We start from the raw sequence: 15,473 nt of genomic DNA, 5'->3' as shown, positions 1-15,473 counted from the left end.
ATCAGACTGTGAAAATAGTATAATGAGCACTTAACTACTTGTCGTTGAATTACCAAAGGTTAGGCCATAACCACAGGCTTTATGACCAAAAGGCTGCCACCCTCTGACTCAACAGGGATGCCAGTTTCGAGGTCTGAGATTCGCAGAGGAACTCGCCCATTTTCACCCATCAGCGCTGAATGAGATTATTGGAGGACGAAGGATGGGTTTTCCCAGCAGGGGCTGTGTTTTTGCAGTGAACAACTATCACACTTACCCCTGTACTTTAAACAAAAATTGAAAAATTCCACTTTTTGCCTGTGTAAGTGAGAAGAAATCTCTCAAGACTGATTTGTACTCATACAGTAAGTTGCATACATATTGCTCTGATATGTCATTCATTTTAAAGTGCTTTAAATTAGCTTGAAATAAGATGAACACTAATAAAAACAAAAAGCGCTGAAAAAATTTGGTAGGTCTGGCAGCATCTGTGGAAAGAGGAGAGTCGCATTGGGCTTGATAATGTTTCTCTCTCCACAAATGCTGCCAGCTGTGATGAGTTTCTCTAGGCCTTTTTGTTAACATTTTAGATTGCCAACATCCATAGTATTTTGATTTTAATTAAGACAAGCATGACGTTTGAATTCTTCTACCATTAACTTTAGTGAGTAGATATTCTCACCTTGCTGGCCACATTGCGTGTCTGTGCAATGAGTTCTCGAATTCGCAGAATGCTGGCAGAAATATTGCTGGCCGGCTTTTTCTGTTCCACAATTCGAAGTTTGTCCAAGAGTTTTGGAACTATTTCTGTCAAATTTTTCACTGGAAGTACAACAGCAATGTAAAATTTAAAAGCTTCACAAATTCAAAGGATTAAACCACGTAAAATACAAGGTTGTATTTTTCCAGTTTTACTGTCATAGCTGAGACTAACTGAATATTCCAGTGAAAAACCTATACGAATAGCAAGCTTCAGGAAATGACTCAATATTAGACAAATATAATGACTTTGGAAAGCTTAGTATGACAGTAAATATAAACAAATGTACTAGCCCAAAAATGACCAGAGGAGGAAAACTGATATGCAACTAGAAAATGTTTGCACTTTAGGGAACTAATCCAGTTATGGAAACCTTTGGGCTTATTTCAATTGATAAGAAGACTTGTCAAATAGAGCTGCCAAAAGAACCTGTCAAAGGTTTTAAAGTTGCTACTTTTTAAAATCTTTGAAAAAGATGTCTGGATGTTAAATGTCTTCAAGGTACAGATCGATAAATTCTTGATCTCACAAGGCATCAAGGGCTACGGCCAGAGTGCGGGGAAGTGGAGTTGAAATGCCCATCAGCCATGATTTAAATGGCGGAGTGGACTCGATGAGCGAAATGGCCTTACTTCCACTCTTATGTCTTATGGTCTATGGAGTGTTTGCTATCTATTGAAATATGCCCAAGGGTTTCCATTTCTCAATTATTGCTGCACAGCTGATTTTACAACCATCACATTACCATTTCCTTCTATTTCACAGTTTGATTGGCAGCTATATGTGGCTACAGACCCTGGGGTTGGGGCCATGATGGGCTGGAATTATGGGGCAAAAGGATTGCATGGATAGGCGAGGGTTCATGGGACGTTTCGTATTTTATTGATTTTTAATTAAACCTCAAAAGCACAAGTACACTAAGCCAGCCTTCTATGCAGTCCACCGTTATATCTAAATATTCATAGACACATATTATTGCATAGGTCTGGATGTGAGTTTGCTCGCTGAGCTGGAAGGTTAGCTTTCAGACATTTCGTCACCATTCTAGGTAACATCATCAGTGAGCCTCCGATGAAGCACCGGTGGTATGTTACTCTTGGCATCAGGGTAGCCCATAAATCCACCAACACACTAAAACAGCAGCTAATGAACTTAAAAGACCCTATACAGACAACAAGCAAAACGAACGTCATCTACAAAATACCTTGCAAGAACTGTGACAAACAGTACATTGGACAAACAGGCAGAAAGCTAGCCACCAGGATACATGAACATCAACTAGCCACAAAACGACATGACCCACTATCACTCGTATCCTTACATACAGATGAGGAAGGACACCACTTTAATTGGGACAACACATCCATCCTAGGACAAGCCAAACAGAGACACACACGAGAATTCCTAGAAGCATGGCATTCCAACCGGAACTCCATCACAAACACTTGATTTGGAGCCCATCTACAGGAAATGACATCACCAATGCAGGAAATGACATCACCAACCCAAGGAAACCTAAACAGACAACTAGAAAGCGGGACATAACACCAGCGCTTCATCGGAGGCTCACTGATGATGTTACCTAGAATGGTGACGAAATGTCTGGGAACAAACCTTCAAGCTCAGTGAACCAGCTTACATCTCGAACAAAATAAAGACCCACTCTCTTGTGGGCCGAGAAGGGGAGAGTGCTGTGTTGGAGGTGGAAGGAAGACGTCGGGTTGGCTGTGCACTCTTGCAACCAGTGGATATTAATGTTGGCTTCGGCCTAATGCTGGTTCAGGGGAGCAGCCAGCCTGCAGCGATGGCTGCGGCAAGTGCTCGTGCCCCAGGTCAGGGGGTCCGGAACACCATCTGTGTTTCTGTAAAGAAGGTGGATGAAGGTGCACCTGTGGACCGCACCTTCTTCGTGAAGAGGGTCCTGTTGGACTGTTGTGGGTTCGCTGCTGCGGACATTTACTGCCTGCAGGATTTCCCAGGAGGAGGTTTTTACGATGTAACCTTCCGGAGTGCCAAGCTTTGCGAGCGCTTCCTGGAGGTTTTCAAGGAGAAAGGAGGTGAGGGCCCCCTCTCTGTATTGACCGCTATCCCACTGTTTGTGATGCCAGCGCAGAGGAGCCGTATGGTGACTGTACACATGTACAACCCGCATGTGCCAGCAGTTGATGTCCTGACCTTCCTCAGAAGGTATGTGAAGGTGGAAGGGGACCTAACTGACATCGTGGACCCCTTGGGCATCTGGACAAGTAAGAGGCAGGTCAAGGTGACGCTGAGGATGAGTGCAGACGGGAATGTCGCACACCCACCGTCCAGCTTCGCGATCGGCGGGAGCAGGGGCTACCTGACCTATGCAGGGCAACCTAAAGTCTGCCATGCCTGTGGTAGGTCAGGTCACATGGCGGCCGACTGCAAAGCCACCATCTGCAGGAACTGCAGGGAGGAGGGACACCTTGCAAACGATTGCCCACGAGAGAAAAGCTGCAACCTTTGCGGGGAAGCGGGCCACTTCTATAGGGCATGCCCGCGGCGGGGTACCACCTACGCCCAGGTCGCCGGCAGGGGAAATGCGGGGCCAGCCCCCCGGAGGAGAGGAAGGCACCAGGGTCCAGCAAGGACCCCACTAATGTGCAGGAGGGCCAGGCCATGCAGGAGGGCCCAGCCCTGCAGGATGGGCCCGAGGCCAGCAAAGCACCCCTGCAGGCTCCGATCCCCCCCGACAACCTGGAGCCAATGGAGGCGGCGACAGGCGACCCAGGGGAGTGGACAACAGTCCGGAAAGCGAGGAGGAAGGTGTGTCGACGGGCCCAGGAACCGCAACCATCAGGCGGGGAGAGGCAGTTACAGGGGGGCTATAAGAGCTCCTCTGACGAGGAGGATTCGGAGACGGCCCACCCAAAGCAGAAGTTAAAGATCTCGAGGGGGAAGGAAAGCAGCACCCCGCTTCCAGGTGACGGGAGGCGTCCTGAGGCTCCCTCCGACACCCAGTCAAGTGCTGCTGGAGCACTGGAGGGGCCCCCGGAAATTCCAGGCGGAAGGAGGGAACAGCGCGTCCCCAGCCTGACCCGGAGCCGGACCCTCCTGCCTCCGCACCCCTGATGGGGGGATGCCACCCGGAAGGCAGCACGGACGGTTTCCTGAGCCCGGAGAGCGTCCAGCAGTTAGCCCGGGCAATGGGCATGAAGGGACAGATGGAGGGGCTGGACCTTGGACTTGGGGAGGGTACTGCGGTCACTGCCCACAATGGGGGTACGAATTGCGAGCATTAATGTGCGCAGTGTCAAGTCAACTGTGAGATGTGTGTCCACGTTGGCCTACCTGACCACCATCCAAGCGGACCTCCTGTTTCTGCAGGAGTGCGGGATACCGCACCTCGGCAGGTACGGGAAATGGTCCGGCGCCTGGACATGTGGGCCTTCGATCTGGTCGGGGGGTAACGACTGTTGCTCCTCGGGCCTGGCTATTCTGCTGCGGGGGCGCTGACATCACCTATAGGAATGCTCCCCTGAGGCTGATCGACGTGTATGCCCCAGCGGTACGGAGTGAGCGGTTGGCCGTCCTGCAGCGGCTTCCACCCCTGCTGGCTACGTCCAGGCCGGTCATCCTAGGCGGAGACTTCAACTGCATCATCGATGCAGATGGAAGATCCGGCGTGGGGACAGCGGGTGGGAGCAGTCAACTGGACGTCACGTCCAGATTCCTGATGGGCACGGTGAAGGACGCCAAGCTGCTCGACGTCTTCAGCACCCCTGCAGACGGAGCGCAGCAGAGGTACACCTGGTCGCGGCCAGACGGTTCTATCCGCTCAAGGATAGACTTCCTGTTTGTGTCACGGACGTTCTCGGTCAGGTCCACCGGCGTCGAGCCGGTGTTCTTCTCTGACCACTGCCTCCTGCTGGCCGACTGTCACTTACAGGACGACCAGCTGGCCGGCAAGGGGACGTGGAAGCTCAACACGACTCTGTTGACCCCAGAGAACGTCGAGGAGCTTAAGAGGGAGTACGCCGGTTGGAGAACTGTGAAACCCCTCTTTGAGTCTCCAGGCGACTGGTGGGAGATAGTGAAGGAGAACATCAAGAGGTTCTTTGTCCTCAAGGGTGTTCAGAAGGCAAGAGAGAGGCGTGGAAAGCTGTCGCGACTCCAGAAAAGGGTGCAGAACCTGCTCCTTCTGCAGTTGATGGGGGTCGATGTCACGGAGGACCTCCGCGAGGTGAGGGGCCAGCAAGCCTCGCTCTTCGCCGCGGAGGCCTCCCGGATAATCTTCCGGTCCAGGGTCCGCTCCGTGGAGCAGGACGAGACGTGCTCGCGTTTCTTCTTTCAGAAGGTGCACAAAGAGAGCTCTGTGCTTAGCCGGCTGAAGGAGGATGACGGCTCGGTGACGTCGTCTCGGCCCGACATTTTGAGGGTCAGCAGATCCTTCTATGCCGGACTGTACGACACGAAGCCCACGGACAGCACGGCCTCCAAGTCATTCCTGTCGTCTATCACGGAGGTCTTAGAGGAGGGAGTGGCTGGACCGACCGATATCCCTGGATGAGCTGGCCAGAGCCCTCAAGTCCTTGCAGAGGAATAGGACTCCCGGAAGCGACGGCTTACCGGTCGAGCTGTACTCCGCTCTGTGGGGCCCGGTCGGCCAGGACCTGCTGGAGGTGTACGATAGTGCGCTTCGGGCAGGGGAAATGTGCAAGTCCATGAGGAAGGGCATCATCACCCTCATTTAGAAGAGGAAGGGGGAGAGGGAAGAAAATAAGAATTGGCGTCCCATTTCACTTTTGAATGTAGACTACAAAATCCTGGCCAAGGTCATAGCCAACAGATCTGTCAGATCTGTCCTGGAGTCGGTGATTCACTCTGACCAAACCTGTGCTGTGCCGGGCAGGAAGATCGCTGAGAGCCTCGCGCTCATCAGGGATACGATTGCCTACGTACAGGACAGGCGGGTGGACACCTGCCTCATCAGCCTGGACCAGGAGAAGGCCTTCGACAGGGTCTCTCATGCTTACATGAGGGACGTCCTCTCCAAATTGGGGTTCGGGGAGGGCATCCGCAATTGGATCCGGCTGCTCTACGCCAACATCGTTAGCGCAGTCTCGATCAACGGGTGGGAATCAGACAGCTTTCCTGTTAGATCTGGAGTCAGGCAGGGCTGCCCACTCTCTCCTGCCTTGTTCGTGTGCTGTGTGGAGCCCTTCACCGCCTCCATCAGGAAAGACGTGAGCCTGAAGGGCGTGACTATCCCAGGCAGCGGAGGCCTTCAGGTCAAGGCCTCCCTGTACATGGATGATGTCGCTGTCTTCTGCACCGATCGTCGGTCGGTGAGTAGACTATTGGACATCTGCGGCCAGTTTGAACTGGCCTCGGGTGCCAAAGTCAATAGGAGTAAGAGCGAGGTCATGTTCTTCGGGAACTGGGACGACCGCTCCTTCATCCCCTTCACCGTCAGGACAGACTACCTGAAGGTGCTGGGTGTTTGGTTTGGTGGAGCTGGGGCATGCACTAAGACTTGGGAGGAGCGTATCGCCACATTGAAGCAGAAGCTGGGCAGGTGGACGCTCCGGTCCCTCTCCATCGCGGGTAAGAACCTGGTTGTCAGGTGCGAGGGGCTTTCGGTACTGTTGTATGTGGCGCAGGCCTGGCCTATTCCCTGGACCTGCGCCGCTGTGGTCACCTGGGCCATCTTCCACTTCATTTGGGGGTTGAGGATGGACCGGGTCCGCGGAGACACCATGTTCAAAGACCTGGGAAATGGGGGAAATGGCGTACCGAACACCACCCTCGCCCTGACTGCTACCTTTGAGTGCGGCTGCATCAAGCTGTGCGTAGATCCTCAGTACGCAAACACCAAGTGTCACTACTTACTGAGGTTCTACCTGTCCCCGGTGTTGCGAAGGATGGGCCTGGCCTCGTTGCCGCGGAACGCTCTGAGTAGTTGGACCTTTCCGTACCACCTGTCCTTCGTGGTGAAATTTTTGAAAGGAAACACCTTTGACCACAAGGCCGTCAGGCAGTAGTCAGCACGTAGTATCCTCGGGACCCTTCGGGAAAAAGAGAGGGAGGATCCCGTCGTGTGGTTCCCCACGCAGACTGCCAAAGTCGTTTGGCAGAATGCCTCATCGCCAGAACTTTCAAACAAGCACAAGGACATTGCTTGGCTGGCGGTGAGGGGGGCTCTGCCAGTGAGATCCTTTATGCATGCCCGGAATCTCTGCACCACTGCACGCTGCCCTCGAGGTGGCTGCGGGGGGTAGGAGACTGTCGATCACCTCCTTCTGGAGTGTGCCTATGCGCAGGAGGTCTGGAGGGGGATGCAGTGGTATTTGTCGAGGTTCGTCCCGAGCAGCTCTGTGACGCGGGACTCCGCGCTCTACGGGCTGTTTCCGGGGACGCACACCGAGACCAACATCAACTGCGCCTGGAGGACCATCAATGCGGTGAAAGACGCTCTTTGGTCTGCCTGCAACTTGCTGGTCTGCCAGCTGAAAGAACTAACCCCGACCGAGTGTTGCAGACTGGCGCACTCCAAGGTCCAGGACTACGTGCTGAGGGACGCGCTAAAGCTTGGGGCAGCCGCCGCCAAGGCGCGGTGGGGAAAGACCACCGTATGAGCCCCCTCATCCAGAAAAGGAAAAAGAACCCTATCTGGTAACTGGGCCCAGCTGGCGCCTTCCCCAACTGGTCAGGGGGCCAACTGGGACTGTGCAGGGTGACGACTGCCAGGGTGGTTTCTTTGCTTTGTTTTTTTTTTCTCTGTTTTGTTTTTTTCCTTTAGTTGGTGTACATACCCCCTGGGTAATCCGGAGTGGCTTGCATGTCTGGGTAGGTGTGTAAATATGTTTTATTTTTTGTACATCTTACGAATAAAGTATATTTTTTCAAATTAAAAAAAGGTGACGAAATGTCTGAAAAGTAACCTTCCAGCTCAGCGAGCAAACTCACATCCAGAAACTCAACCTGAGCTACAAATCTTCTCAAAACTTGCTATTGCATAGGTCCCCATTCTTTGCAAATAGAAAAAAATGTGCAGAAACATTGCACCTGCTTCAAGTCAATAAAACAGGTGATAGCCATTCTAAGGTTTATTTCGCAGGGGAATACTTTGACCGCTAAAATCAACCTGCCTGATGTGAAATTTAATCAAAGCTTAATAGTTAACTGTCATTCATCATTAACTGTTGAACTCTCCATAGCAGCGCCTTTGCCAGTCAGCTTTCTCCTCTCATACAGGATACATATTGTTCCTCCCCTTTAGTTCGGCATTTTTGTGAATTGTCCTGATGAATGCAATAAAAAGCTTTGAAACAATGTCTTTGTTGAGCAATACCAAAGTTGTGTACTACCAAATGATGATTTAGACCTTTAATTTATAATTGGTGCATGAATTCAAAAATTATTTAATAACACACTTCCATTTTTAGCTAATGATTAAATCAAATCAGTAATAAATTGTCAATGTCCGTCAGGGACTCAATTATATTCAGTAGTGGTTTGGTTGCTTATGTTTTTCCATGTATCACCAATAAAGAATTTCCTAACTTCCACAGCCTCATTCCCATATTTCGTTTATGTTATTTCTTTGTTAACATGATATGGTAAAGTTAGCATTTATTGTCCATCTCAAATCGCCTGTGAAAAGTTGGTAATAAATCAGAAACAATCTACCTAAATGCAAGTAAATGACTCCCTAGAACATTTCCACAGGCAGTTAAGAGTCAATCACTTTTCTGTGGTTTTGCAGTCACTAAAAGGCCAGATTGCATATGAACATTAGGCTTCCTTCCTTAAAAAGGCATTAATGAACCAAGTGGGTTTAGATGACAGTCCAGTGATTCATGATCACTGTTATTGTCACTGCTTTTCATAAATTCCAGATTTCTTTAATTAAGTAGATTTGAATTCTCCAGCTGCTGTGATAATCTGCAAACTCACATCTCCAGCCTGGGAATGGAATCATTACTTTATTGAAAAAGAATTTAATTTTAAACGTACAATTATACACTTGGAATCTCTCAGAACTTCATTTGAAAATAGATTATTTTAGTGGTCAATTTAAGACAGAAGAAATAATAGAATTTGAATTCAAAGTGTTTGACATTCCGATAACAGGCCCATATCATTGCATGTTGTCAATTCTGAAATCACATAATGTTAGAAAATTTAAGTTTCTTTCCAAGTATGCAAGTATATCAACGAGGAGCTGTACGATAACCATCTAAGCGTCCTGTACCTGAGTCACCAGCTGAGCTCACTGTCTTCTTGAATGCAGTCCCATCTTCAGCAGAGGCACTTATATTCTGAGGCCAGCCTTTCAAAAATTCGCCCATATCATTGACAGCCTGCAGAACCATGTTAGCAGTGTCCTTTGCTTCTTCTGCAATTAGCTTTGATTGGTTCAACCGGTTCCTATTAGCTGAAATATTTACTTGTGTTTAGAATTGCATTAATATCTCCAGATTTTTCATCATAATGGAACTTAAATAGATCCTTGACAAAAGTTGCACTTACTCTTGCCTCAAACATGTATCCTGTAGTCTGCTCGCTCTACTCTCAGAGACATAATCAAATTGAAACTACAATCCACTCATTAATGCCAACCATGAAAAGTGAGTTAATTGAATTCTGTTTCTTGATATACTTAAACTATATGTCAAAATTACTGATGCCTATTTAGTTCTGGAATAACCTTCGATAAATCTAATATCTTGATGAGTTTTTATTTATATTTTATTCATCAAACGTAAATTATATCTTGATTAGTTTTTATTTATATTTTATTCATCAAACGTAAATCTAACCAAATGTTGTCATTAGCAGTGACATTCGTAGATACTGAGTAAGAAAACTGTCAAAATTGGGAATTGGATAATAAAAACCAAGAAACAGAAGAGCGTTAAGCCTCCCAATCTTTTGGTAAGGTGATGGCTGATCTGACTGCAATCAAACCTTCACTTTTTTGCATGCCTTCCTTAATCCTGGACTCTCTTGTGGATTAAAAATATGTCTAACGTAGACTTGAATATGTTCTGCTCTGTGGGACAGAGATTTCCAAAGATTAATGGCCTTCAGAGAGAAAAAACTCTCCTCATCACGATCTCAAACAGAATGGCTCTTACTTTCAGTCTCTAGTTCTAGGTTCCTCATAACAGGAAATCTACCCTATCAAACCTACACAGAATGTGAGATAATGAAATGAGGCTGGATGAACACAGCAGGCCCAGCAGCATCTCAGGAGCACAAAAGCTGACGTTTCAGGCCTAGACCCTTCATCAGAGCAGCTGACGTTTCGGGCCTAGACCCTTCATCAGAGCTCCTGAGATGCTGCTGGGCCTGCTGTGTTCATCCAGCCTCACATTTCATTATCTTGGATTCTCCAGCATCTGCAGTTCCCATTATCACACTACACAGAATGTGATATGTTTTAATAAGATCACCTTTTATTTTCCTTAAGCATATGCCAAATCTTTTTAGCTTTTCATAAGACTTCATTCCAGAAATCAGCCTAGTGAGCAGTTAGTCTGTAGTTTTTGCGCCTTTACTAAATTTGGGCTCAAGGCAGGCTCGACGAGGAGAATGCAAAGTCAAGAAATCTCTTCAAACTCAGGCTTTAAACAATTTCTAATGCAAGGATAGCCATCCTTAAGTAGCAAAACTATAACCACATACCCACAAATGCCCTGTGAAGACTTCTCTACTTCATCCTGCTTGCAATAAAGCCCCATTCATGTGAGGGTGAGGCCAAGTGGTATGTTAATAATTGGAGCTTTGAAGATTTTTTTTAATATTGGAAGGTGATAGATAAGACAGAGGGAATTAGAGAAATCTGAGAGAATAGGGCTAAAGTAAATAAACAATTCATCATCAGTGGAGCAAGTGGAACCCATCAATTTCCTGGTGTTACTGTAGTATAAGCAAAAGCATATGCATTGGAATAAAACAGACGTCAATGGCAATAAAGGAAGTGGTGAGTTGAGACAACAGAGGCATTAAAATAATATTCTTAAATCATATGAATTCGTCCAGAAAAATTCTTTCATCTTTGAAGGAATTGTTTATTATAAGAAAAAAAGATGTGCCAAATACCAACTGACTTATTCTGTCTTTGACCTGTGATTTTATTTCATTCTTTAGGCACTGGTTCAATATCAAAGTACAATAATTAAATGGGGAGACAGAAACGCTTAGTCTGATAGTGAGACCATCTGAAAGAGATTGTTTGTCCCAGTGAAGATGGCTATCAGTTGAAGTTAAAAGTAATTATTGAAAACTTTATCAAAATGATACACATTGTGTAAGGGCTTTAGGACCTTGGAGCTACTTTATGATGATGAAATGTGCTACTTCCCACATAGCATAAGAAAGAGTGAAAAGTGTGAAGTAGACTGAGTTAGATCTCAAGAGAGTAGAGCACATAGAAACAGCTTCTTAACAACGGGACAATAGGATCAGGGCCCAGATTATCTCAGATTACTTTGTATTGTTGTTTGTAGTTCAATATATAGAATTCTACAGAAGTACAAGTTTGTAGAGATTTTTTGATTTTGCATTCCCCTGACCAGCCTACCTTGAACCCAAACTTGGCCATGGCACAAAAACTACAGACAAAAGAATACTAATGTTGCTGAGACACGTCACGCACTGAACAGTATCAACACAGAAGATTCTGACCTGGCTTCACAATCTGAGTCCAGCCACAGTCAAACACCCTAACACTTTTGAAAGACTAAAGTTGCAAGATGAATGAGGATATTGGTGTGCCTTAATGAAAGTTTGCAGAAGTACTTACTTGGCTCAATCAATGCCAACTGGTTTACAGCATTTTGTAAACGGTTTACTGTATAATTTTTCTTGCCAATTACTGCATCCAGGTGGCGCCTGGTATCCTGAAAAGCAGTCTCATCATCTGAAGGAAATTAGCAAAACAGACTAAGGTGACATCAAATTCACAGTGAAATGTAAAGTTAACATAGAGGCATATTAAAGTAAATCAATTCACAGCACACATTGAAGTGAATAAATATAATCTAATCACTATTATGCAGACATGGTTGCAGGTTAAAAAGAATTGGGCTCTGAATATGGAAGGGTATATGACAGTTAGATGAGTAGGAAGCTATGTAAAGGCAGAGGGATTGCATTCCTAATCAGTGATGATATTGGTGCAAAAATTAGAGATGCCCTTATTTCAAGAGATCAGGATATAGGGTCAGTCTGGGTAGAGTTGAAAAAACAGCAGGAGAAAGAAGTTAAAAACTAAAAGAACTGCAGATCCTGTAATTCAGGAACAAAAACAGAAGTTGCTGGAAAAGCTCAGCAGGTCTAGTAGCATCTGTAAAGAAAAAAATCAGAATTAATGTTTTAGGTCTGGTGACCATTCCGCAGAACAGAACAAAGTTAATAATGGAAATGATGCACAGACATCCAAACAGTGACATTAAGGGTAAACGTAATGTAGGAAGGAGAAATATTGGGTGTTTGAGATAAAGGGACTGCAACTATCATCAGGGATTTCAATCTATATATAAACTTGAAAAGTCAGATTGGTATTACAGGTCTTGATGAGGGGTTCAGAGAATGCTTTTGAGATAGCTTCTTATTGTAGCACATTCTAAAACAAACCAGAGAGCAAAGTATATTGGGCTTGGTAATGTGTAATGTTACAGGGTTAATTAATAACCTTAGAGTTAAAAAAAAATAGCACCTCCATATAGCAATAATCATAAAATGGTTGAATGTTACATCAAGTTTGAAAGATAGACAAATGGGTCTAAGACTAGAATTTCAAACATAAATAAGGGCACCTGTGGGCATGAAAGCTGGGCTAGATATTGGGAATGAATGATTTAAATGCTGTCTAACCAGCACTGCTGACTCACTAACTGAAAAACTCATTCAGACATTGTAAATGAAACATGATGGTGATATACTTTCAATGGCTGATTAATGACAGCTTTGGAGAAGAATGCATAAGCCATGTAGTCTTTTCCAGTAACTGACTGAGGAACAGGGAGTGCAATCAATTTGAAATGTACCGCAGGATTTTTAAATTCACTGAGCTCACTGAAGTTGAACATAATACAGCAGAAGCACACTGATTCAAATCAAATCTTTGTGAAGACTGCATTCCCAACTAAGGCAAGTCGATCATGCATTCTCACAAATCAATTTTATCAAAGAGCTGCAACAACTGTTCAGGTTCAACAGACAAATCAAAGTTTAAATTAATATTGACCAAAGCTACAAGCAATTCGTTAGATTTTACTCGCAGAGATAATCATGGTTCAGACACATGTCTTGGCAAATTAAAACTCAATGTTGTTGAAGATCTTTTCTCAATCTATTTTTGCATGGCATACTTACGTTCTAAGTGGATTATTTTGCCGAAATATAAATGTAAACTTCAACCAAAGTTTTTGAACATACAGCTTTCAGATTTGAATCCTGTGCCCAAAATAATCAACAGGGGAAACACTGAAGGTAGATGCAGAAATAATGAAATTTAGGGTTTTATAGTTTCTACAAGATCTTCTGCCCATTCAAGCAAGAGCACCTATCTCAGAAAAGGCTTGTAATGGGGAAAGTTGAATCCTCTGCAAGGAGTTCTCATTTGTTTCCAGGCTGGAACCTGCTGGGTTGCTATGCCAAGTGAAGGCAGGTACCTTGGCAGAAGGGGCTTCACTTTGGGCGTGAACAACTTATATCAGAACTCATGGCACTCATACTTGAAGTGTGCACATAATGATGGAGATGGATTTTTTTGATTTGCATATTTTAAGATAGTAAATGTACTAATCCCTTATAAGGCACAGGCCTTAAATATTGTCAGAGCACATTCTGTATTATTGAAATAGTCTGCTGAAGGATGCACTGGTGGACTTTAATCCTTCATAATAGACAGGAGTAGGCTGTGAATAGAGGATGTCAAAACTTCCAAACAGTGAAAGCTGTCTTTCACACATTCACTTTCAATTTTAATGCAGATAGGTTGAGTGGCAGCCAATTAACCCACTCTTGACAGGTTATTCAGCTATTCAAAAATGTTACTAAGGCAATGTGACTGGAATAACTGCACAGAGACCAGTATCCTGTCACCAAGTCACCCTGATAACAAAGTGTGGAGCTGGATGAACACAGCAGGCTAAGCAGCATCTCAGGATCACAAAAGCTGACGTTTCGGGCCTAGACTCTTCATCAGAGAGGGGGATGGGGAGAGGGAACTGGAATAAATAAGCCCTTGTCTGCCTTCCGGAGAGACCACTCTCTCCGCAACTCACTTTTCTGCTCCACACTCCCCTCCAACCCCACCACACCCGGCACCTTCCCCTGCAACTGCAAGAAGTGCTACACTTGCCCCCACACCTCCTCCCTCACCCCTAGCCCAGGTCCCAAGATGACCTTCCATATTAAGCAGATGTTCACCTGCACATCTGCCAATGTAGTATATTGTATCCATTGCACCTGGTGTGGCTTCCTCTACATTGGGGAGACCTAGCGGAGGCTTGGGGACCACTTTGCAGAACACCTCCACTCAGTTTGCAACAAACAACTGCACCTCCCAGTCACGAACCATTTCAACTCCCCCTCCCATTCCTCAGACGACATGTCCATCATGGGCCTCCTGCAGTGCCACAATGATGTTACCCGAAGGTTTCAGGAACAGCAACTCATATTCTGCTTGGGAACCCTGCAGCCCAATGGTATCAACGTGGACTTCACAAGCTTCAAAATCTCCCCTCCCCCCACTGCATCACAAAACAAGCCCAGCCTATCTCTGCTTCCCTAACCTGTTCTTCCTCTCACCCATCCCTTCCTCCCACCTCAAGCCACACCTCCATTTCCTACCTACCACCTCATCCCGCCTCCTTGACCTGTCCACCTTCACTGGACTGACCTATCCCCTCCCTACCTCCTCACCTATACTCTCCTCTCTACCTATCTTGTTTTCTCTCCATCTTCAGTCCACCTCCCCCTCTCTCCCTATTTATTCCAGTTCCCTCTCCCCATCCCCCTCTCTGATGAAGGGTATAGGCCCAAAGAGTCAGCTTTTGTGCTCCTGAGATGCTGCTTGGTCTGCTGTGTTCATCCAGCTCCACACTTTGTTATCTTGGATTCTCCATCATCTGCAGTTCCCATTATCACTCATCAAGTCACCCTTCCTTTATTTACATGTGCACACTATACTGGATGTAGCCAGCCAGCTCAGAATCAGTCCCTTGAACTGAGGAGATTCTAAATCCCATGTTTATATTGTTCAGCCAGGGCTTATTGATTGGCTCAGTCTAACAATCCCTATCAAGCATCTCCTAGTCAACAAGATCCATCTGGTTCCAGTCATGACAGTGACTCAAATTTTGGGAGCCATTTAGGTTCAATATCTGCTGGAAGGGTTTCCAGCACACAGAAAACTTGATGTTTTATCTGAGATAACAACATGTGGAGCTGGATGAACACAGTAGGCCAAGCAGCATCTTAGGAGCACAAAAGCTGACATTTCGGGCCTAGACCCTTCATCAGGAAAGGGGAATGGGGAGAGGATTCTGAAAATAAATAGGGAGAGAGGGGAAGGTGGGCTGTGGAAGAATAAAGGAAAGGATAGGTGGAGAGGAGAGTGTGGGTGGGGAGGTAGGGAGGGGATAGGTCAGTCTACAGAGGATGGATAGGTCAACGTGGCGGGATGAGGTTAGTAGGTCGGAAATGGACGTGCGGCTTGAGGTGGGAGGAGCGGATAGGTGAGAGGAACAAC

General features: G+C 46.2%; 1 protein-coding gene across 1 annotated transcript in view; it reads right to left on the bottom strand.

Moving 5' to 3' along the window:
* lama4 (laminin, alpha 4) overlaps window positions 1–15,473 on the bottom strand; it is a 150,491-nt gene that overhangs the window by 53,930 nt on the left and 81,088 nt on the right. The window contains exons 18-20 of the mRNA XM_048530715.2: window positions 11,517–11,633; window positions 8,961–9,143; window positions 662–801 (exon numbers count right to left, since the gene is read on the bottom strand). Of these exons, the coding sequence (XP_048386672.2) occupies window positions 662–801; window positions 8,961–9,143; window positions 11,517–11,633 (440 nt within the window). The remainder of the gene's footprint in view (window positions 1–661; window positions 802–8,960; window positions 9,144–11,516; window positions 11,634–15,473) is intronic.

This window comes from Stegostoma tigrinum, chromosome 4 (assembly GCF_030684315.1).
Source record: "Stegostoma tigrinum isolate sSteTig4 chromosome 4, sSteTig4.hap1, whole genome shotgun sequence".
Taxonomy (NCBI): Eukaryota; Metazoa; Chordata; class Chondrichthyes; order Orectolobiformes; family Stegostomatidae; genus Stegostoma; species Stegostoma tigrinum.
Note: the sequence above shows the minus strand (reverse complement) of the source record. Positions and strands in the feature narration are given on the sequence as shown.